We start from the raw sequence: 14324 nt of genomic DNA on the forward strand, positions 1-14324 counted from the left end.
GAAAATTCTTTTTAAATTTCAATTAATGAATGAGTTTCCTTTAATAATTCATAATGATTCTTATTGCAATTAAAATTTCAATTTCCACCTTAATGATGAAAGTCTTTTGTATGCAGCAGATGCAGAAGGATATGGACATAGGTAAATAACTTTCCTCTTGTGTACAGGATATCTTTATACATTATTTTGAACCTTCACTTATCTGTCAGAATGCTTGTCAAAATATGTAAATTGTTGGTAATGTTCTGAATTCAGGAATGAATACCACATGAGTTATTCAAACATTCCTGTAGGTACTTGGACATAACAGCATTTTGGTCATGTTTAAGGATAACCAACAGTGCCTACAATATGCATGGGAATAGTGTGTGTGGATGTCTATAAGTGATGAGTATGTGTGTGTAGATGCTTTTTAGTTACTGACTGGCAAAGCTGTGAAAAGACGTGGACGTGGCAAAAATGCTTTCAGCAAAATGTTTGCGTATTTGCGTTTATATTGGAACTCAAACATACTCACACACATACACACATTCATACATACACACACCTATAAACGACCCATAAGACTTTGTGAATCCCGTTGACTGTTTTGCACCGTTGGGGCCAAACCAACAACTAAAGCAACAAAAATTTCCTAGTTATCTAGTATTGAGCATCGACTTATTGTTGCCCTATACTAAAATTTGGTCACTCAATCTTAGACATACTTATTCTATGAATTTTAAAGCTTGAAATAATTAATAAGAGGCTATGAATTCAAAGAATTCGCTTCCTTCATGGAAGTGGAAGTCTTTCACTTGTTACTTAGCTTTAATTTTAGATACTACATATAGCCTCTGTGGTCTGTGAATCTAGGGTATAAGAGGGAATAGTAAAAAGTAGAAATATACATATATGCATGTGTGTGTGTGTGTGTGCTGCATACGATGAGGCGCAACAGCCCGACAGGTACTAACTTTATTCAATATTGTAACATTTTTCCTTGATGTTGGCTGCTGTTCCTGTTGCTTACGTTTTCCCTCCATCCTGCTTACCGCCATGTCTACTTTTATTTATTTTAATTTTTTTTCTCCCCTCGCTCATAGCTCTCCTTTTGGTTCTTGGTTCTCTTTTCTTATCTGCCCTTTGCCTTCTTTTGGTTTTTTTTATGGCTCACCATCTCATCCGTTCTCTCGATTGCTGCTCGACATGCACTTTGCATACATTTTTTTCGCTTTTACGATCTGATGCTCCTTCCTTTACGTTTAAATATTTAGTAGATAGATAGTAAACTATGTTCGAGGTGTACACACACTTCTAGAGAGTTTGGATGGAATATCACTGTTTGTGTTCGTGCGTGTGTGTGGGTCTATTGAAATTTTTATTAAAATAACCAAAGGTATGCCAAACTATATATGCCATAGGAAAAGATTTTTGCATCAATAAAGTCAATCTTTGGCAAATGTCGAGTTGATTTTCATATTTGGCCAAGTTAAGCTTTGGCTAAATGAAACTCAGTCATTATCATTTGGCTTGCACTTTTCACAGTTCAATGAATTTGATGCTTTCCATAGCTTAAATAGAAAATTTATGGTTTAATTAAAATATGTAAATGCATCAAATTAAACAGAGAATTAGAAGAGGAAAGAGTGGCAGATGTGTCAGAAAATCATATATTGCAAAATATTTCATACATTTGCGGAAAATTCAACATATTTACCACCAAATGAAGAGTGGGATAACGCCGTGTTTGCTAGTGTATTGGCCAAAATATTGAAAATAATGCGCATGGTCCAAAAATTGTAAAACCGCAAAACAAATTTTTGTTTATTTGTCTGCATTTGTAAATTGTACAGTTGACTTTACTCGGTTCACCTCACCTCACCTCGCATCACCTCTTTCTTCCTCTTCATTATTACTAACGAATTTATTTACGTTACAAAGTGCCTCCTTTTTGGTTTTTGTGATCAAGGTCAGAACTTTATTTTCGGCAAACTATTTTAATTAATTAATCTGCAGCTCCAAAATCCATATAAAATTGCTGAAAACTTTGTAATTTGTTGAGGATTTCTAATAGGAATGCCATTATAAAGATTTATGGTTGCAATTTATGGCTGATAGTCATTCAGAATCTTAATTTAAACTAAGCAAGAGTCTAAAGCATTTAATATCCTCTTTATGACTATGCACTCAAATGGCGTAATTCACAACGAAGAAAGACCTAAGATTCGCATTTCATATGAGCGAGAGTGCAAAACAAGCTTGGAAATTTCCTCAAAACCACATAAACAAGGCCAACGAGGCCCAAAGTCCCCATGCAAGTTAGCAAAAACAAATCAGCCAAAGGACAAGTAAACCAAACAAAATATTTTGCCACGATAAGAAACTTGGCCAGACAACAATAATAAACCAAGTCAGAATTCTCAATCACCCACCCCTCGCCTAACTTCAGTTCCCCCAACCCATCCCCCGATCCAGCAGCAGGCAAGACAATGCTAATGCCATTAGCTCAAGTGCCATCAACAGGAGTGTCATGTCATATAAAGTCTAAACAAAGGTAATAAATAAGTTTTTTAGGCTACCACCCTGTGTGCTGGTAAATGGGCGTGGCTGGCAGGCAGTTTACTTAGCTTTGGCTTAGCTTTTAAGCCCATAAACTCTCAAATTCATCTCTGGGACACTTTTCCGCCAGTCGGCGACAATAAAGAAAATTGATAAAAACGAAATTACAGCAAAACAAGTTAACAAAGAAAAAGCTAATATTTGCATCTGGTCGCTAATTTTGGTTGAGTTTTTGCAACCCTAAGGCTACTGAAATTTAAAGTATAGAATTTATTTTATAGTGTTTAAATGTATTTCGTATTAATAATAAAGACAATGGTATGCTTTACAAATTGGACATCCTATATGGAAAGTTAATATACGAATAATCCATCAACTATGAAAACCAAGTATTGCCATAGAAATTCAAATTCAGTTGAACGAATAAAACTTTAAATCTTTTGGCTACCATTATGAAAACAAAAATCTAGTTTTGAGAAGTTTTTTTATGTTCCCATTTCATTTTTTATCCCTAGCAGTCTAGTAATTTCAATCTACAAATTTACAACAATCATAATTTGCTCAAAATTTAATCATAATTTACTCTGAAGCGAAAACATTTGAATAATGTGTGAAAGGCCTAAAAATGCGATAACCCGTGATATGGTGCATAACCTCCGTTACGATAAGCCGAAATTCACTGTTGTAAGCATAAAATATTAGTCACTTGTTTAAAAAAAAGGGTAAAATATTTGTTAAGATAGGCACATGATATGAAACGTACAAAATTTTGGCCGGGAGCTCGTTTTATGGTCGTCTGTGAGAATGGTGATCTTAATACGGCTGCCTATTGCTTGGCCAATATTATGCAGGAGCCATTTGAAGACTTTCCCATGGCATCGGTGGCTGTGCATGAATCGGTGCGAGACGATTTCATTGAACGTGTGCGAATACGTTTCAAACAATTGAAACCCCATGTGGTGTTCCATCCGAATTTCGAGAGGAACTACAATTTGCTTAAATGCGATGGAAGTGTTAAATACGTTGTGGCCAATGATGAAGATGCTCCAGCCTGTGCCAGTCCCGTTCTGGTGACCGAGGGAGTCACGCATATTTATTTTCCCAGTGGTGCCACTGGAATGACGACCTTACATACATTTGAAACAATTCCGGAAGTGGGTCTGATCTTTGGCAAAGAAACACCACCTTTTGATTCGATTAGTATATTTGATGAAGGCATTATTAGTGTGTATGAGTTAGCTCCGCGTGTTAAATGTGTAAAGTTTTTTGTGAATTGCATTGACGTCTCCCTGGTGCCCATTATGGAGTATTATTCCAGTAACACACCCCATGTGGTATACAAGAATGGCTATCACTATGAAACTCTGAGCATGAACGAAACATGGCGTATCATTGTCTATCCATATCTCGCTTCGATAATTCGTCCTTGTTGTTGTCCAGCAGGCCTATGCCATTGTCATATTACGAATTCGATTTGCTGTGAGGATAACTTAAATTGAAAATAGTTTTTCAACAATCAGAATGTTGCACCGAGAGTATGTGTCTTCCGTCGTTTACTAAGTAATATCTGCAGAGTTTTCAGTCGTTTTTTCTTATTTATTTATCTTTCATTGCCAGGAGAAGGAAAAGATATTTCAGCAGTTCGCAATGAGTAGTGGCGCGGCTTGGAGACTGGCAACATGTGTAAGCCATAATTTTCGCGGTAGTTGCCTTCTGAATGGCTCAGAATACAGTCCAAGCTGGCTATAAAGAACATTCAAAATTACAACAAATGTACAAGTGTTGCATGTAAATTTCTTGTAAATTGTATAAATTAACTATGATATCACGTGGCCAAGAATTTTACAATAAATTGAAAATTGTTATCAAATGTAATAATTTTTTACTGTATTTTGCCGTTTCACCACAATAATTTTGTTGTATTTATCAGGCCATGTCTTTTGCTTTTCCGCTTTGACAGACGAGAATCCATTCCCCCAATAGCTTCTTCTCTCTCATCTCTTGTCCCTAGTGCACATATGTCTCCGACCGGTTTGGCTTTTAATAAAACTTCTCACCGCCGCCAAATATTTGCCTTGGCCTTGCCTGTACAAAAAGAAGATTCTCGCTCTTTGCAAAAAATGTAGAAAACCCAAAAAGGAAATGAACAGTTATTCTCGAGTTTCTTGGGGTTTTCTTTCCGAAAAACCAAAATATTCTGGCAACCATTAGTTGCGGCATCTTGTCGCCAGCCGCCGCCAACATTGAAGTTTTTGTTTGGCTTTTATGTGCCAAGTTGTTAATGAGTTTGCCAGGATGTACTGCTTAGGCAAACGGAACTGCAAGAGGGGACAACGGGGCTGCTAGACTCTCTACCACGCTGCAGATGTTGTTATGCTACCTACTGCAATTTGGCAATGAAATATTTGCCAAATGTTCGCTGCAATAACTAATAAGAACTGCGACTGTCTGGCCGTCTGGATTTCGAATGTCTCTTTGACTGTCTGTCATTCAATGTCTGTCTGTCTGGGATTCGAATTTCTGTGTCTAAGACTTAATTTTAAATTATATTTTGATAGCAGCCCATGACTGACGGCAAAGTTAGTTAAACGAAGTGAGCAGAAATCTTCATTTTTATCATCTGAAAAGTATGCTATAAAAACTGAAATTAGTCCGCGATTCAGAAAATTTAAAACGGACGGTTTTATATTGAAATACACTTTGCTAGACCATTAAACATTTTACGACTCAGTTTGGAGACAAGTTAAAAAGCATTTCTTTGGCTCAAACTTAAATTCTAATTCAGATACAAAATTTATATTGCGTGCGTGTTTGTTTGTGTTTTTGCCTGCTTATTTGACATATATCTTTAGGCTGTAAACAAAGACTTAGACATTGTCTCTCTCACTTGTTGATCAATTCGAGATATTAACTTTTTTATGTCTAAATTTTAAGCTGGAGATGTCTCAATCTGTTAAAGAAATAATAAAGTTGTATACTGCAAAAGGGGCAGAAGAGAAATAGACTTTAACAAGAGCTGTAAGTTTGGTACATTAATGTTAAAAGTTTTTATTGAAAAACTATCCAAATATACTGAGATTGGCTAATAAACTTTGTTAAAAATATTTAAAGCTTTCTTGAATTATAATATAATACAATTACAAGTATAATTACATATATAGGGATACCTACAAACTTGCTTAGTTTATTTTCCATTTTCTGTAGCATTTTGTATTCAATATGTGAAATTTCTCAATCTAAAAATCTTTCTGTATAAAACCTCAAAAGAGGAAACATTCAATTTTAAAATAAAAACCAAATGTCTCTCAAAATGACCACAACAATTTGAAAAACATTACCCATACGTTGCCTTGTGAAAGGTGCACAGGTTGTAATAGAAGGTGGGGTGATGGGTTGGGATAAAAAGACATGAACCAACTCAACCATAGATAGAGACAGAAAGAGACAGAAATAAAAACAGTGCACTGTATTTTCAACACCTGCTGGTCAAACAAATCGTGTTCATTTCGGTACAAACACTAATTTCGACAAGGTGCAAACAAGCTGAAGAGAATGGGTAAAAGCGGCAATAGTGGGTGGAGAGGGGCCGGCAGCAGCTTGGGGACCTGCCACGAATAGGAACATGGACGAAACACAAACACAATACACATTCAAAAACACACACACACGAGCATGTCACGTGCAGTGAGTGTTGCCAGTTTGCCAGCCTGTGTCCTGGATCCTGTTTTCAGTTGCTACTGCTCCTGCTGCTGTTGCTTCATTCCTGAAGCCTGGCGTCGACAGATAAAATGCTTTTTTGTGAAAAATGTAAAATTGCATTTGTAACCGCATTTCATTAGAGCAAGAAAGTCAACCATCAGGTAGCTGCAGACAACGCACGTTCCAAAAACGTGAATGGGGCAGAAGGCGGCCAAAAAGTACCTTCCAGCGTCAACTCTTCCCGCATTTGTCGACAGCGAAACCAGCTTCACGGTCAGTGGTGAAAACAACGAGACACGAAGATAGCGCAAAACTATTCTATCTGAAATGGCGGGGAATGCTTTGGCTGCTGCTGCCACCATGTTGCAGTTAGCCATTTTCGTTGCTCTTGGCCCGTGGGACTTAAACATGGCTTGTGTCTGTGTCTGTACCGGTGTCTTTGTTTGGGTGCTTTTGTCTTTTGCTGCCTTTTAGGCCTTTAAATGCTCCACCAAATGCCAATGAAATGTTGTTTCTTTAGTTGAAAAAAAGGCAAACAACAGGTCATAAATCATTTATAAAAATCCTATAAAGCCACTAAAAATGAGTTTGGCAATGGCTTTTCATTTTGATTTGGGTTTAAAAATTTAGACTTCTTTGATTACCTAGGATTTTTATTATTAGATATATATCAAAGGAGCCTTTCAAGAAGGCTTGAGGCCTTCTTAAAGGCTGCTTTCAAAAACTTATTTCGGGTACAATTTGAAGCATTTTTTGCTGTTCCCTTGCTTAAGTTTGTAGTCTTTCTTTTGAATTTCGTTATAGTTTCAAAAAGTCTTAATCCCATGACGAACAAGTCCATTTCCATCAAAGCCTTGAGATTTCTTTTAGTGGCTTATAGCCGCATAGATGCTTTCATAGATTCTGTCGCAGATGGCATTGATCAAGCTCCATCCTGGTTGCAGGCATTTTGCCATATCTGTTATGGTTACAGAATGATACATTTTATATGCCAGCAGACCAATTAAAGCTGGTACCACTATAGCCATAACAATACGAGCTAGTAGGGTAATCAAATATGAGATTAATATGCAGCTCATTATAACAATTATTAGGCGTCCAATATCCAGAGGACTCACATTATTCGGATTGACAAAGTCTTCCAAACGTGAAACAATGGGCTTACGCACCGACTCCAAGTTTTCACCTTCCATTTTCAATAAAAATTTTGATAAATTAGGAAAAACTAAAAAAAATTTACTTGATTTCTGTTCTAAATTTAAGGTATTGTAAGACACAATACGAAACTAAATTTTAATGCCAAGCAAGACTTGATAGTTCCTAAATCTGATTTTTGCCTTTGGATAAAATAGGAAATGGGTTTACTTTTATGCCATTTACAGCCAATTGCCAGCGTATCCTGCTCTGACAACTTGACAAATGAATGATCGGGCCGCAGTTGGGGACCACAGGGTGGGCAACCTCAGACAGCAGACAGCGGACATCAGACAGCGGACATCAGACAGCAGACATCGGTTGCCCATGATGGCCCTGATGCGTCGACAAACCGCAAAAGGGGGAGCAAAAAAATCAGCAGTTGCCAACAATTGAGCGAATAACAAAAGGCTCAAACATGAAAAGTACCGATTACCGATCGGGTGATGGCTGCCTGGTCGTTACGAATGGGAAAGAGTTTGTAGGCTGTTAGGGCTATTTCCGGGTGGTGTCTGTGCATAAATTCCATTTCATATGATATCAATTAGTGATAGTGCGGTGCGACTGAAATGTCATTTGCAAAAATGCGCATATTTTAAACGTGACATACGCCGGAGCCAAAAGCACCGCCAACACCAAAACCGAAACCAGGCACAAGGCCTATCACCAGAAACTTCCATCAGAGCACAGCCATGATATCTCTCACCAACAGAAAGATGGGCGATTGTTCCCCGCTTTCCTTCCTTATGTATCTCTGTGTGCTCTACAATTGAACAGTTGGTTGACATTTTAGCAATACTTTCTCCAAATGCGATTCGAGTGGCAAATAAACCAAGTTCTGTTTCATTAGTGGAATATTTAAGGTCAGTTAAAGTCAAAACATTATCTGAGCTAAGTTATAATTATCATAAAACTCATTGAGATTTTGAGATTTGTCAACGAAATAAAGAAAGAATATTCAATAGTCGTTAAGTGTTTTATGTTTTCGAACATAAATTTTCTTTTTCTACTGTTTGTTTTGGTGTCCTGGTTGGCTGGTGTATACGTTGTTGTCCATTGAGCCCATAAAAACCAAACAGAAAATGGCAAAAACGTTCCAAACCGGCCAACCTGCCATGGTCAGCCACATAAAAATCAGCTCGCCCGCATCAACTGCTCACATATAAACATACATGCAACATTTGCTCGAGAAATGTAGAGGGAGAGAAAGAGAGAGAGAGATGCAGAGAATGGCATATGAATATGCAACGATTCTGTGCGATGATGATGACCACGAGATGTCGACGAAGGTTGGACCAGTCAGAATCTGCAACGGATATGCATGCAGGTGCAATCTCAAACAGAGACATGTCAACGTTAACCAAAAACGGATGGTGGGTGCACGATGCCAATAAAACTGCAACCAAGTGCAGCTGGGATAGCCCAACAGAAAAAAAAAAACCCATGAAAAAGCTCTTAAGCAAATTTTGTGGGACACTATCAAGAGATATCCTGTAAACTGCCAAGTTAAGAGATCTGAGATCTTAAAACTTATGTTCCATGAGTTGTTTGGATTATTATTCATTGCGAAGAATGTGCTTCCACAAATACCTGAACATGCTTTCGGAAGAGGACACGCCATCCTTTTATACCAAACAATGGGTAAGTGGAAACCAACTTAAACCAAAAATATATGGCCCACAATGCCATAGTACGATTTTGGATGACTATGTCGTATTGCACACAAATTACATTTGCAGTTTTTATACCGATATCTTCCGCCTCTGGCTGAATGGGAAATTTAATTTGGCAAGCCCACAGAAACCGAAAGAGAGAAACCAAACGCAAAATGCCAACGAGTGCATTATTTTGTTGGCTTATTGACACTCGCAAATGTGAAAATTAATACCGCATACACACACACAAACAAAAAAAGAAAACAAAGAACCCGAATAAAACGTGAAAGGTTGCCAAATTGTTGTTGCTTTTTGACATTTTTGTGGTTTCCGTTTTGGTTGGCTGCGAGGAGATTTCGTGGGCGTAAATAAACGAAATTGTTTTGTCCCCTTTTCAAAATTTGTTTAGCTCTTATTTTGTGGCTACATTGTGTTATTTTTTGTTTTTAAAATCGGTTATGAAACATTGTTAAACAAAATAATTATAGGTGTGAAAAACATAATAATGAATAAACATTTCTCTTAAGCACGACTTTAAAACATTTGGCAAAATGTTTGTAGTTCTTAACATAAGCTTTAAGTTAATAGTGGTACGACTTTTGCAATGCCCTCTAGTTTGGCTGTTTTTGTCCCTTTTGAAATTCTTCTTTAGTTACTCATTTGAAGGTCTTTGCACCTGAAACCTCAATCTGATTTTTTTTTTTGAATTGGCCAAGCGTTAAATGGCTCTCCATTAGCCCTCTTGTTGACCCATGGCCTTCATACTTATTTATATTTTTGCAGTTGTCGGCCTTCAGGTCTGCAGATTGAGGCAAGTGACCTGAAAAGCGTAAAGCTTCGTTTAACAATTTCGGGGTTTTTTTTTTATTAATTTTGTAAACCAAATTTTATACTATGACACACTCTTAATGAAAGTTATAGAATTCTTTTCCCAATTTTGTATTTGCCATTGACATTTTGTGCCATAAAGAAGTTAATAAGCCAAATGTTAGTGGTTCATTGGCCAACGGTTATTATTGCTCTCACCTTTTGATTTTTTGTTCTGGCGTTTTGAAGCTTTTGCCGAATTAATTTCCAAGTGTCAAATGCCATTACAGAAAAATTCCATTCAAATCTCAATCAAATTGGCAATAAAAATCGAAATTAACTTTTAACAAAAGGCATCATAAAAATGCATAAACGTTGCTTCTGTTCGCTTTCTTTTCACTCGTTTGACACAAACTTAATTTGCACCACAACCCGACAAAAAAAAGGATGAAAGAAGCAAAGTAAGGAAAAAGGTTGGGTAAAAATGAGCGAAAATTGTGGAAAACGATGGGAAAAATAAAGAAGAAGCTGTTGCCTGATTGCTAAGAGGGTGGGAGAGTGGTAAGAGGGGCACGTGGCAAAAGACTTTAAGCCACAGGTAGAAGCAAACAGTTGATGAAGTTTTTTTTCTTACAAAAATCTCTTTTTCACACACACAAACCCACACATAGACGAAATGAAATAAATTGAAAATCGAGTGAGCAACAACAACTAACAGTTTCCAGGGTTGTCAACTGCATAGATGAAATGAGAAAGAAACCAAAAAGAAATAGAAACAAAAAAAAAAACAGGAATAAAAACCAAAAACACATACACAAAAAATAGAAAACTCAACGGAGAAAAATCTAAGCTTTGGCATTCCTCTTGCTTAACAGCAAAAGTTTTTCCATTATTTGAAGATTATAGACTCTAAACATTCACCCAAGTTGACAAGATATGAGTGGGGTTTTTTTTTGGTGGCGGGAGTAGGGGCTAAGCTACCTCTGGTTGATTGTTCTTGTTGCTGTTATTGTTGCTGATGATGTAGCTAAAAATGTTGCACACTTTTTTCTTTTATGACAGGGAGCTGATAAAAGGCAAACTCCTAGAGGGAGAAATGTAAAAGTTTTTTACCCCTACATTCTGAAAACGCCCTCTTCGCCCCCATTGCAAACATCAATAGAAACGACAACCCTTTCTTCCTGCTGGTTTTTGCTCTTGTTGTTATTATTGTCTTGGCCATAAGCTTTTCATACGACTGTTAAAAACAAAAAATAACACAAAAAATGAAGACTTCATCGTCATCCACATCGATTGGCATGTCAGGAACTGACCAAAACAATTGCGGTTTTTCAGTTAGATTGAACTATAGAATTACACTACTAGAAATCAGTTTGCTGACATTCATAGTAGGCCTTTTGTTTACTCGTAGAGTTATCTTTTTGGAATTCTATTACTTTTTCAAATCTTTGATTTTGAAACGAGAAAAATAAATTTATTTAAGCGAAGTTATGCCATTGGATAATCATAATAAAAAGGCAGCCAAGGAAGATGATTCCCCCGGCAGTGGTGAAAATATAGAGGATAATAGTAATAGCGGGGAAAGTGATAATAACCAAGTAGAGGAAAATGGTCCATCTACATCGAAACGTCTACGTTTGGATGGAGCAACGGCTGCCACAGATCATCAGACTACTGAAACCAAAGACAATAAACAACTCACAGCTGCATTAGCTCGGCGACGTCATACCAGGACCACAGGCGCTAAAATTGCATTCAAATCACAATTTTATCCAGGTCCCATCACTTTTGGAGGAAAGGCAGCCAACTGTATTCCAAATTTTCCATTACTAGGCTCGAATCCAGGACTTTCACCTCTCGGTGGTGGTCAGTTCAAAAAACCGGAAGAAAATCAATGCTCTGAAGTGAATTTAACTGGGCTGTCGCCTACAGCCAAAAAGATATATAACATGTTGAAAGATCAAAATCCTCCATCAGAAAAGCAAAATCAAACTTTCTCCGAAACCTCTAACACAGTTGGCAGCGGCACTTTTACCCCGAATTCACTCTTCAATTGCTGATATCTCTAATACAGGTAGCTTCACTATTCTTTTTCCTAATTCTAGTCCTTTTTTAGTCTATCTAATATTTACACTATAGCAGCAACGTTTAGACAAAACCCACAACTATGGAATCAAGCCTTTAATGGTTTGCCTTCTATTCAGACCGTCTTGACACCTACCCAAAGAGTTCCACGAAGTTTTCTATTTGACCCCCCGTTGCCATTGCCACCGGCAGGGGAGAGGCACAGGCGTATATTTACATTTGAACCACCTATCGGTTTGGAAGAGGATTTTATGAACTATCTAAATGATGGCACAGTTATAACTAATGAGTTTGACTTTCTGTTTAGTAGAACCACTACAGAATGGGAATGCGAGACATGCTTGATTAGAAATCCAGAGAGTCGCCAGCAATGTACTGCCTGTGAAGCATCCAAACCAGTTCCAAAGGCTAGGGCATCAGCAGAAACACCTCACCCTTCAACAGAAGTACAATTAGGACTAAACTTGAAAAAACTATCACCTGAAGAGTTGGATAGAAAATCTTCGTCCACCGATTTCTTTCCATCCCCAGTGGGTAGCTTTGATTTTACTGACGCTCTTAAGACCAATACGATTTCCAAAACATGGAGTTGTTGTGTCTGCCATGCTGAAAACAATATGACACGCCTGTCATGCATTTTTTGTGAAACTTTGAAACCGCAATCAAGTGATTCAGCTAGTGATGATGATTAATTACAAATATAAATTCTATTTCTCGCTGTGCATTCATTGCTATATTTTTTAATGCACATTTCACAGCAAAATCTCAATCAATAATTTGATAGAAAATACAGCAAAATAAGGAAAAAAGGAATCAACTTTGAATTGTATTTGATATGGGTATATATACAATTGTATGTATGTATGTGTGTGTGTGAGTGTGTGTGTGTGTGTATATAACTGCAGGCTAACTGCAACACCTCATGGCAGCAGAAAAGTTAGATTTTACGGTACATTTCAAACAATAGGAAACGAGTACAAAACGACTGTGGCGACTGTCGAGTCAAAATCAGTGTTGGAGTCAGAGTCGGAGTCCGACAGCAGACAGATAGACAACGACACATAGAGACAGATAAGGAAAAAAGGAAAGGAACTTTTCCTCTGCTACTAGAATATGCAAATTCAATGGATTTACAAAAAGAAGAAAATGAAAAAATGGAGAAACTTTTTGGGGCAAATCAAGCAAGGCGAGACCAGACCAGGCGTGACGAGACTGGGACACACAGACAGGCAGGTGTCATTTCAATGTCGGTTGTCATGATTTTTGATTATTGTATATAACAAAACATATAAATATATACATATATAAAGGTGTAAATATATTTCAATCATACATATTTACAGAGGCGTGGCTTGGTGTGGCTAGCATTGGAGTTTAGTTTGGCTTATAGCTTTATTGGCAATCTGCAGGATTTAACTGATTTGTCAAGTTAAAGTAACCATTTATGCACATAATTACGTATACATCATTTACCTTTTTTTCTCTCACCTATCATTTGTCTCACTAATTATTTATCTACGTATTTTATCTTCTTCAATTGTAAGACCTCCATTTCATGTTACTTCATAATTTTGATGGACTTTAAAGACTCTTTTTTACAAATAAAATTAATATAATAAAGTGCTACATTATTGACATTTCCCTTTACTAGACTACGCCCCTGCAGGTGCCATACTTTATGTTATAATAAACAAATATACTCTGACAATAGAATAAATGTTCAGCATATTTCTGACTGGCAAGGACCCATATCAACAGCAACAACAAGGACAAGAAGACCACCTGAATAGCAAAACAAAAAATGAAAAAAGGGATAAAAACGGACGAGAGAAAAAAAATTTGTAAAAATATGTGAAAAGTTGTTCTTAAACTCATAATTTTATTTACTTTTTCTGCTTCTTGTTCTTGTTTTTTTTTTTCTCTTTTCATGGATATAAGAAAAGTTTTTGGCACTTGAACATAATATTATACAAATTGATGGTCATTTTCATTTGTGAAATTATTCAGTATAAAGAAAAGTTTATACATTTTTATTATTTCTTGCTCAGATTGAGGATATTTGAAAAGTTTATCTAGTTGGTTCAATTTGAAAGCAGAACATGATTGCTAAAGTAAAATTAATTAAAGGAAAATAAAGTTTTGTTCCACATTTGCAATTGGCAATGAGATGAGAGGACACAATTAAGTATGCATCTGTCCACTGACCTGGACTAATGTTGAAGGAAATAACAAATGGGTCTGTTCGCTAGGTGTCTATTATATCATGGAGTATGGATTTTTGGTATAAAAGTATAAAGAATCCATTTTCTTTCTAATGGTCAAAACGAAAAGCGTAGAAAACTC

At 36.8% G+C, this 14324-nt stretch overlaps 1 protein-coding gene and 1 long non-coding RNA gene across 6 annotated transcripts; one reads left to right on the forward strand and one right to left on the reverse strand.

The window, feature by feature from the left end:
• On the forward strand, positions 1 to 12794 carry LOC137584818 (uncharacterized). 5 transcript variants are annotated; one of them, XR_011033503.1, is made up of 4 exons: positions 46 to 141; positions 3060 to 3225; positions 3285 to 4101; positions 4159 to 4411. XR_011033503.1 is itself a non-coding variant. In XM_068300384.1 (4 exons), the coding sequence occupies exons 2-3, from the start codon at positions 3148 to 3150 to the stop codon at positions 4038 to 4040; spliced, it is 834 nt and encodes a 277-aa protein (XP_068156485.1). In that variant the 5' UTR covers positions 46 to 141; positions 3060 to 3147; the 3' UTR covers positions 4041 to 4076; positions 4159 to 4411. The 5 variants fall into 5 exon arrangements, 1 of the variants encoding a protein (XP_068156485.1); XM_068300384.1 differs by having other exon boundaries at positions 3285 to 4076; XR_011033506.1 differs by lacking the exons at positions 3060 to 3225; positions 3285 to 4101; positions 4159 to 4411 and adding exons at positions 11380 to 11970; positions 12036 to 12794 and having other exon boundaries at positions 1 to 141.
• Positions 6873 to 7486, reverse strand: LOC137585548 (uncharacterized). Its single transcript, XR_011033590.1, has 2 exons — positions 7359 to 7486; positions 6873 to 7279 (listed from the first exon to the last, which is right to left on the reverse strand). It is a non-coding gene; the product is annotated as an uncharacterized lncRNA (long non-coding RNA).
• Positions 12795 to 14324: the final 1530 nt, after the last annotated feature.

Source organism: Drosophila tropicalis, unplaced genomic scaffold, assembly GCF_018151085.1.
Source record: "Drosophila tropicalis isolate 14030-0801.00 unplaced genomic scaffold, ASM1815108v1 contig_878, whole genome shotgun sequence".
Lineage (NCBI taxonomy): Eukaryota > Metazoa > Arthropoda > Insecta > Diptera > Drosophilidae > Drosophila > Drosophila tropicalis.